Source organism: Morone saxatilis, unplaced genomic scaffold (assembly GCF_004916995.1).
Source record: "Morone saxatilis isolate NCDOM2014 unplaced genomic scaffold, NCSU_SB_2.0 Contig4, whole genome shotgun sequence".
Classification (NCBI taxonomy): domain Eukaryota; kingdom Metazoa; phylum Chordata; class Actinopteri; family Moronidae; genus Morone; species Morone saxatilis.
This window is the reverse complement of record NW_023339984.1, coordinates 1,058,795-1,069,118: the sequence shown is the minus strand read 5'-3', so window position 1 is coordinate 1,069,118 and position 10,324 is coordinate 1,058,795. Positions and strand designations below refer to the sequence as shown.

Here is a 10,324-nt window from a genome sequence, read left to right as displayed (position 1 = left end):
AAAATAGCAACTCTGAGACTGACTTTAACAAACATTTCTTATTTTATTTATCAACTGAAACCTGCCAATTACCTGTCTAACATCACATTTTCCAGAATACTGTCCTCACATACGTATGCGTGTGTTTATGACACACGTGCAAATACACCATGGTCATAGTGGCACCAGTATAGTCGGAAGAAGTACATACCCTTGTAAGGCTAATGGCTGGCTACAACCAGTCCAGCATCCTTTAAAAACTTCAACCAAAGAAAATATCAACAAAGCTTCTTCAAATCCTGCTCTTTATTATCCATAGCCTGTAGTCTCCAGCTGACCAACACAGTAAAGCGCCATTATTTCGTAGTACCATCATCCATGAAGCGAACCAATCAAAATGAAAAAAAAGCCACTTCTACATCAATCCATCAGTTATCTTGGTCTTTTACTTACTGTTACTGAGAATAAATGTATTTTGTCATCTCCTATACATTCTGTGATGCTTCCTTAAGCCTACCTGTTAAAGCGAGTGCCTCTGAAAGAGTGATCAAAACAATTTTTTTCATTACAAGAAACTGACCAGTTAGCTACGGTGGCTACACTCGTTAGCCAACCTGTGAATGGTATAATAACTTAGCTGCTCCACCTGATTTCATCGCTGACTTTTCTCTACTTATTGTCCACTTTTATTGTCGCTTCCATCTGGTTGTGTTCACTGTTTTGGGTTCATTGGTTCAGTTTTAATCAGGGATTCTCTACTGTATTTGTTATGTAATTCAATATAAATGAATCCATACAATATGTAATGGTTTAGTCAATTCAATTCAATTCAATTCAATTTTATTTGTATAGCGCAATTTTCCATAACAGAATTTTATTCTCAGGGACACTTTTTCAAATTAAGAGGCAAGGTCAGACATGAAATCTTATAACCATTTTCAGTCCAGGTTACTCCAAATCATATCCTTTGACAAAACAAGACATGTAGGAACATCACCAACTATTGAGCCTTAGAAATTTAGTCCAAACTGTTATCTTTTTAGGCATCTTCAATTTGGGTTCTTTTTCAAAATGACCCTAACCTGTATAATTTCAGTAGCAGTCCAACCCCTAATCACTTACAAAACTTAACTGCAGGAAGCTTGTGTAAAAGCAGAGATTTGAATGAATTTTGAGCAGATTGATTCCTGTGAATATTGATCAGAGAAGAGTTTTTGATATATTTTAGGAACCTTTTATACAATTACAGGTCTGGACCTTTTCTTCTCCCTGACGCTTGGCCATTGTTAGCTCTAAAGCAGGACAAGGCTGTTTATCAGAGTGAAGAATAATAATAAAATGTAGTATTTGGGTTAACTAAACGTAACTAAACTCTAAAAATAACATCTTCATTTAGTTGGTTTTTTTTTGCAGAAATGACCAAAATGCTGAGATATGTGCGTACTGTGTTTCTTTTAAAAGTTTTCTTACACTAACCTAGAGTTTGGGAACCACTGGACTTAGTAGAACCTGTGCTAACTTTACACTACATTCTGTTCATGTGCAGGTTGAAGGGTATTTCCTAAAATGTTGAACTACTGCTTTAATTAAAAAAAAGCACAATATCACCAAATCAATACCCAGAACAGGACAAAATCCTCACTGATATCTAAAGAGACTCTACCTTGACCAGCCCTTTACAGAGGCAACACCTGGACGTCTCCTCCTCTTCCTCCTCCTCCTCTCCTGCAGACTGCAGTGGCAGCTTCTTCTTGGCTCTCACGCTCCCAAAAGCAATGGGGATGTGCATTGGAGGCTGCAGACTGGGCTCAAAGTCCATCCTGTACTCCTGCTTAAGCCAGCGGGCTGTCAGGGGCAGCCTGTTCCACGGCGCCACCCGCAGCATGTTGGAGACAACGCGCCAGTGGAACTGCAGGCTCGACTCTTTCCTGCAGCGCCGAGAGACGTGGGAGAGACGCCTGGAGGAGTGAGGGTGCTGCCACGCCCACTCAAACTGACAAAAATAATAATGATAGTTAAAATTATTCTTAGTTTAAAGCTGTAACTTTTATAATAAAAGCTTTTTGTAAAAGAGGGGTTGAAACAGGACATAAGATTAATAAATCTGTAGTTTGAGTGGCTTGATAAAGTTTCCACAAATGTTAGAAAGGTTTGGTGTTGGAGAAATACATTGAAATACTAAAATTCATATTCTCTGAAACTTTCACTATATCCTGACAGTAGTACATGAGACAGATAATGTTCGTCAGGTTCCTCTGACTCCTCCTAGTGCTCTAATGGCCTGAAAGAAAACAACCAATCAGAGCCGAGAAAGATAGGCGACTGTTCAGCCTCATTCCCAGGGCTGTCAAATACTGATGCTGGGAATGAGACGCAAGCCTCAATCCCAAAGTGTCTTTATGATTACGATACTTTGTGATTTTTTCACAGATTATCTGTCTCATGTTCTACTGTCAGGATATAGTGAAAGTTTCAGAGAATATGACAAAAACTTATTTTTATACGTTACCTACTGCAGCTTTAAAGCATACAGGGAAAATCTGGTACTTAGGCCTTTTTAATAGTACCTGGAACTGTAGAAAAATATAAATGAATATAACAAAAGTAAATGTATACTTAAGTAGTTTCTTCCGGTATCTGTACTTACTTTTATTCCCTACATTTTTAAACAAATATCTGTACTTTCTAATAAATAAAGTATATCTTATTCCTTACATTTTCGAAACAGGCTCATTACTTTAGTTCTAATGCATCTGAGAGGACTGCACGCCCAAATCAAGACTGGTTTATCACGCATGACAAAAAAAAAGACAGAAGAGAGAGGGAGAGTCGACCCTGTTTAAAGTTTCAGTGAGCTTTGCACAGAAACAATGAGTACATTTCAGAGCGTGTACTTTTCAATCAAAACTTCTATTTTTACTGTTAAAGTTAAGAATGTGTGTACTGCCTCTTCTGGAAAAATGAAACAAATTGAATGTTTAAAGGGACATAATCTGAAACTTCTATCTTACTAAAGAAAACACACAGAACTACTAAACTGAATTAAACATTTGCCAGTACGTTTTATGTTTTAAAATTGGAGTTTTAAGATGACACACCTTTCTATAGCGATCTGACATTATCTAAAGTCTGGAGAGCATATTAAGGCACTGACCCACGAATCCATAAATAGGGTTTATTTGTTTATTATTTTATTCTGGATGTAAAACTCATCAGTGTCTGCTTTACATAGAAGGGATGAGGTTTTTTTGAGTTTAGATTTTTTCTTTGGCACATAACTAAACTCAGAATCTAACCTTGGACCTAAAGTCCCTTTGTCCATTCCTGTCTGTGTTTCCACTACATCTGCAGATCAGGCAAACTGAACTTAGAAAATGGCAGCGTTTGAGAAGCAATTTTTACACATGAAAAAACAAAAACACAGAGTCATTGTGTTGCTGTTCTGGATGTGATGGATGGATACAAAGGAGACTCCAGAATGTCTGTTTGCATGCTCGACAGTCTGCCGAGTATTTTAGTTGTGTTTTTTTAATGAAACAATCAGCTTCTCACATTCACTTGGCCAGTAATTCTCTCTTTATTTATCTCTCTTTGCACAAAAGCCAACAACACAACTTTGCTTTTAAATAAATATTACAATTATTGTCTAATATTGATTCTAGAAGCCCCTGTGGCATTTAGTCGACCTGTGTGTATGATGCTGTATGAGTTGTAGCAGCTGCAAGGTCTGTGTTTGACCAGTGAGCAACATTCAGCCCTTTAAACTCTGCCCTGATAGTTCTGGGGCCATTGGAAAATACTACACAGAGACTTTCTGAGGGTTAGGAACTATCTCCGAGGTGAACTCGAAACACAGGTAACGTTCCTGAGCTCCAAAAATAGGAAACGGGTTTTAAAGGTTCAGTGTGTAACATTTAGAAGGATCTATTGTCAGTAATGGAATAGAACATTCATAGGTGTGTTTTCATTAGTTTATAATCATCTGAAAATAAGAATTTATTGTGTTTTTGCTACCTTAGAAAGAGCTGTTTTTATCTACAGAGGGAGTGGGTCACCTTCCATTGAGGCAGCCATGTTTCTAGAGTAGCCCAGAAGGGACAAACCAAAGACTGGCACTAGATTGGGGTGTTTTCCTGAGCGTTTCGCAGTCACTGTAGTTTCTCCTTTGTGCCTGGAAGGGGAGGGTGAAGCAAGGGAGTTGCGATCTGCAATTACACCAAATCCTACACACAACTTCAGGTAAATACTGATGTTTTGGATGGAATACAGTCATATTCCATAACTTCAGTACATAGGCAGAGGCATTGTGTTTCACAGTATACCATGGTATGAGAATTGGTTATCACACTGTGTTCATTTGCTTATCTACAGTATTGAATTCAACCATGTAAGTGTTATTAAAAACATCATATTTTGTGAAATTATAATAGCGTTGTACTATCAAATAAAAACCTTGTGTTTTCATTCTTTTAAGGGTCATTGTAACTGATTATAATAATAATGTTGTGATACTCTGATATTTTTTCAGATGGTTGTAAAGCTACTACATAATATTGTCCATTCGCTCCAAAAACCATACCTACCCTCAGGGCAGCAATGTCAGAGGGAAATCCATGTATGATGAGAACCATCTCCCTGAACAAAACAAAGTAATATATGCAGAATATCAGTAATTATGTGATCACACAGTGTCCATCATGATTTATAGTGCAGTAAAGGGTTAAGTCGTACCATGGTCCTCTTCCACTGGTCCTCTTGGCCCCCCCTCGGTGCCGTCCTGCGTTGTGCTGTCCGATCCTGCGCTCAGGGTTCACAGTGAAGCCGATGTAAATACGGCCTTTGAATTTAGGATTGGTGCAGTACAGCATGTACACACCAAAGAAGCTTTCTACCTCCACAACCATTGTGGAAGAATACAACTGTTATGACGCTTCTTAATTAAACTTTAACATCAGATAGAGCATCCATAGAGTTAGCTAATGAACTATAAGCATAACGTTAGCTTGCTTAGCTGACTAATGTAACTTACAACGTAGCAAAAAGACGAAAGGTAAAATTACTGGAAAATATAAGCCAATTAAATATCCTTAAGACTGCCATTGTCACGGCAATATTACTTGTAATATTTCATCCAAGACAGACGCTTCGTACAGTTCCACACACAGTTAGCGCTAGCACACTCTAACAGCTGTATGTTTGTGTTTGCGTGTACCGGTGTCCGTTTCAGTAGCCCACAGAACTGCCTGATAAAATGTGTTTCAAAAGGACTCAAAGCCTAAGTTACAGATAAGAAGTAACGAATACCGCCATATCTTAAAAAGACTGAACTCAAATCGCATATTTTCGTTTATATGAATCACTTTCAACATTTGGTTCGGCTTTCTGTAAGGACCCCTAATATTATGATTCGCTACTTTAAAAAAGTATGTCCCACCCATAAAGTGTACATACCGCACTTGATTGGCCGTGGTTGTCATTGCCGCAATGCAATTGGACATTTCTTCGGTTAGCTATGAGGCGGTGACGACAACCCCTTCACGGCGGGCTACAGAAATTAGCGAAAACACCATAAAATAAACAACCTTTGGTAATGATAAACAAATGAATTAAAACTTCACAACTGTGCTGCAGCAGTGTTTTTAGGATATATGAAATTTTTAAACTTAAAGAATACTGCATTACTTCCGGGGTCACTGAGCATGCCATCTCATTGAAGAGACTCAATTGGAAATCATTTAAAATTAGCCAGTGTCTCAGTACAACAACTGATTTACTAACGGCTGTGTTTTGTTCACACAGATATGGCTATAACAGCTGATCACATCCGGGATAAACTTATTAAAGAGCTGCCGGCAGTGCACGTGGTAGGTATCTGGTTGTTGTCATGTTCTCTTAGCTCAAAGCTAGAGGAAGAGATAGGTTCAAGTCCTATTCAGAGTGGGGAAGTGCGGTTTCATTGAGTGTTGGCTATGCGCGCCTGTTACCATGATATTATGGCCAACAAATAAGGCACCACTAAGTTGAAAGATTTTTGAGTGGAGTTTGGTTCAGCTACACCTAACGCTGCTAAGCGGCCCCCGAGCTAACTCTGGTCTTGCTGGTTTAGAGTCACTAGACTAGAACATGACTATAAGTGAATCCAATGAGAGAATGTGTAATAATGACTATTAACACTCTTCACTGTCACTCCTCTCTGCCAATCTACAGTATAGACAATTATGGAATAGCTAAATACTATCAGACAGGGATCACTGAGACTACATCAAATACAACCTGAAAAGGTCCAGAACTGGATTCACAGGACTCACTCAGACTGGAACCAGTCAGTTAAAGTATACAAAATGAGCCAGATAGCAAGATAGAGCACATCATAATACATACAGTCATTCAGTATCAGCAGCATGAGAATGAGCTAACTGTCGGCTGTCTTCTCCAGGATGTGGAGGATACATCACCCAACAGATGTGCTGCCAGCTTCAAAGTCCTGGTGGTGTCGTCCCAGTTTGAGGGCAAACCGCTGTTACAGAGACACAGGTATTACACACTGTAGTAACTATCAGATAATATATGTTTGCAGTGTGGTTTGTGTTCAGGTCAGTTTAGGTCAAAAGACAAGTAGGTCCATGCCATACAGACACAGGGCTCCCAGGCATTCTGGAAAACCTGAATATTTAGAGATTTGCTTTTCCGGTCAACACTTGGAAGTTTATTAAAACGACCAAATATTAGATATATAGATCTGTGTTGTCCTGGGAATATTTAATTGTATTTTAGCCCATCGCTCACATTGCCTATGTAAACATACAGTTGGTTTGGGGAAAACTGTAGTATACTGTAGTCAAGTCTCCAGAGACGCTGCAGAACAGTCGTCTGTGGCGATAATTATGGAAAGCAAGCTAACTCGTAAATTCTGAGCACCTATCTGTGACGAACTTCATCACAAACCCTGCTTCATTATAAAAGGAGGAATAAAACTAGGAAAAATTTGTCAATATTAGGCCTACCAGTAAATTATATGACAGTTTGTGAGTAAGTGCTGGAAAGGTCCTGGAAAATAATTTCTTAAAAAGAGTGGGAACCCTAAGAAGATAAAAGTTAGTAGGTTATGATCAAACACATGACATTTTATTATATAGTGTATATATATAGTATTATATAGTTTATTATGATATTGATTGATTGATTGATGATATTTTATGACAGCAGTTCTACATGATATCACAATATCTGTAGATCCATAAACGACTCCATTATAGCAGGATATGAAAATGGATGATACAATGGATCGATACATAAAGAAACATATCATACACACATTATTGTTCCAATCAGACTATTTAGAAATATGTCTGAATACATGTCTGGAGGGGATCTTTAACATATTTGTAAATTGAATAAGAGAATTGTCTCAATTCTGATTGGCACATGGGTCAGGTGAGCGTTGGTGACTTTTGCGAAAAAGCCAAAGTTGGTCATTCTTACTAGCCTGTAAGTAAGTGTTGTGTTTCAACAGGATGGTGAATACGTGCCTGGCCGAGGAGCTGAAAGAGATCCACGCTTTTGAACAGAAGACCCTCACACCAGAACAATGGGAGAAACAAAAATCACAATGACACACACACCCACACACAAACACATACACACACATTTCCACTATAAAACAGACCATACACTTCTATGATATGTAGAAAGAGTACAAGTGCTCTCCTTCATTTTCTGTAAATCATCGTATTGATATAAATGCAGTGGATCGCTCCTGAGGCAATAAAACACTTGGATGCTGTATTTTGTTGTTGTTGGTCATTACTTGTATGTCTTTTAATTTGAGAGCACAGAAATTCACAGAATTTAATCCCTTCTCAAAGTTATATACATTTAGGTTGTAGAAAGAAATTTAGATATAGTTACCTTTGTGCTGCTTTAAAAAAATAACTAAATAAATATTACATATTAGATACATATTATATAACTGAGCAGAATGATAAAGAGGTTTTGATAAGGATACCAAATACTCTCAGTGGACTGGAAGCCAGCAGGCAAGATTCGATGGGCCATTATTTTATTGTAATACAAATAATAGGTAGATTATCTGAACCTGCAGTAGCAGTGCTGGTTCTTTCCGTGATACTTTTGTATTCTACCATACTAAGACTTTGAACTCAGGTTTTGATGAACCCATATGCTTTGTTTTTTTATACTGAAGAAATTATATTTAATTGAAAATGTATTCATACATGAAGTTCAAAGTTCATTCTTGACTCTGGAAACAGCAGTTGAGAGAGCTCTCTCTTCACAAGGTACATTTAATACTAAATGTACACTGGAGAGGCAACATGGTCTCTTAAAGCTGCAGTAGGTAACTTTTGTAACAAAAACTTTTTCATCATAGGTTGTTTTCGTTCAGGTCCGGTGGATTCTTGCAAACGCCACTAGGAGCACTAGGAGGGGCCAGAGGAACCTGAAGTTTAATCAAATATGACAAAAAGTACATTTTATTAAAGTTACCCTGCAGTTTTAAAGTTCTACAAAATATGGAAACTTAAACATCTGCAAATCCATGATAACTGGGCAAAATCAATCTGTTAGTGAAGGTGCAACAATACCTCTATTCAAGTACATTTTATCTATAGCCTAGAATCACAAAGCACTATTTGCCTCAAGGGGCACCCTCTTTCCATAAAACTTCTAGGACAGCTACTAAATGGACCATGAGGGTAGTTTTTTGGTTTATATTTTTTTTATAAATGACATAAAAACGTATACATTATATCTACATTATATCAAGATTAATGTATTATATCTATGTGTACACATGTATATCTGTTCAGTCATATTATATATACACATTATTATTATTATTATTATTATTATATACTGTTATTAACAATAACACTACCATCATGTCATCAGTACTATTACCACCATCTTGCAACTACAACTCTTGCACCTTATACCCTACCAATCAATCATCATACTATTCTTCCTCTTCTTTACTAACAACTTCTTTGCAACCTTATCTACCTATTTATACTCTATTCAGATTATTCTATATAGTGTTTTAAATGTACCTGGTTTATGACGACCCAATTCCCTTTGGGGTTTAATAACATCTATCTTCTTTCACGTATCTCTATCTATCTCTATCTATCATCTTCTATCTATCTATCTATCTATCTATCATATCTATGCTATTTATCTATCTATTTATCTATCATGAGATCCATTTAACAGCCTCTAACAGCAGACGAACAGCTCTGTAATCAGGCAAACAACGTGAAGAATGGGCACTGAATACAAATTAGATGAATACATTTATAATACAAACCATCAGTGTAGAGCACAGCTCTGGTGCACATGTATGCATACTGTGTGTGTGCTGAAGGGTAGTGAAGCCTCACACAAAGCACTGAGGTCTCCATGAGGTGTCACTAAGAGCCGGCGGACCCCCTGCCTGTGTGGTTCTCAGGGTGACACATTACAGCTGTGTGCTTTGATCAGTCAATCTGTGGCTTTTTTTAGGGTTCTGCCCATTTCACAAACACACCTCAGCCACCTGAGGCTGTACGTCTACACACACTATAAACACTGCTACACAATCTTTTAAAACGCTGAAAGGTTAAAAAACTACCTGAGCAACATCTGAGCAGTGGAAACATCAAAATCCAATGTACAACAGATATATATAAATATATATGCCAGTACATTATTTAACTCTATCATATTTATTTTATTTAAATAGTCAGCTTCTTCCCTCCTGCAGTCTCAGGCTGTGAGACTGCTTAATTCATTGTTTCAGTCATTTTCTCTTAATCAAATTGACTGTATCATAATTGTTCAAGGTAGCAATGAAAGAACAATCCTGATCTTCATTATACAACCCTGCATTATAAAATGATAAATTACCCTGAATCCTTAACTAACACATACAGTACTGTAACACACGCTCGCCCTGCACTCTGTCAGCTGTCTGTTGAGTGCTAATCTGGGACATTGATGGAGCAGGTCCCTGTAAAGATGTGGGCACAACAGTTTGTGATTTACCGTTGTTTGGCCGTTTCATCAGACTGGAAATTTGCCAGGAGCAGCCTTAAATCTATGCGGGCTCCTATCCGCTTCGCTACCTCTCAGCTTGGGATTACAGCTTCTACAGTGGTTGGCTGGTCCTGCTGAGCAAGCTGGGTGGATCGTCTTAAATCCACTGTTCTTTAATCTAAACCCAAGGCTTTATTTGTAATGGCTATTTCTGTCATAGGTAATACGTGTTTCAGCCGAAAGCCAAAAAAGATTAAAACAAAACAGAGGGGTTTGAAGGAGCTAGCCTCCGGGTAACAGCATATGAGCTTGC

General features: G+C 37.9%; 2 protein-coding genes across 3 annotated transcripts; one reads left to right on the top strand and one right to left on the bottom strand.

Annotated features, from left to right (window-relative positions):
• Positions 1-1,678: 1,678 nt before the first annotated feature.
• On the bottom strand, positions 1,679-5,346 carry slx1b (SLX1 homolog B, structure-specific endonuclease subunit; the record flags this gene model as incomplete). Its single annotated transcript, XM_035675684.1, is given in 3 exon segments — positions 1,679-1,972; positions 4,563-4,614; positions 4,711-5,346. Coding segments are annotated over 3 exon segments (519 nt in total), but the record flags the coding sequence as incomplete, so codon positions are not given.
• A 111-nt stretch (positions 5,347-5,457) lies between these two features.
• On the top strand, positions 5,458-7,764 carry zgc:112271 (uncharacterized protein LOC553698 homolog). 2 transcript variants are annotated; one of them, XM_035675389.1, is made up of 4 exons: positions 5,458-5,566; positions 5,779-5,843; positions 6,416-6,513; positions 7,493-7,764. In XM_035675389.1, exons 2-4 carry the CDS (start codon positions 5,781-5,783, stop codon positions 7,590-7,592), a joined length of 261 nt encoding a protein of 86 aa, XP_035531282.1. In that variant the 5' UTR covers positions 5,458-5,566; positions 5,779-5,780; the 3' UTR covers positions 7,593-7,764. The 2 variants fall into 2 exon arrangements, with proteins under 2 accessions (XP_035531282.1, XP_035531281.1); XM_035675388.1 differs by lacking the exon at positions 5,458-5,566 and having other exon boundaries at positions 5,647-5,843.
• Positions 7,765-10,324: the final 2,560 nt, after the last annotated feature.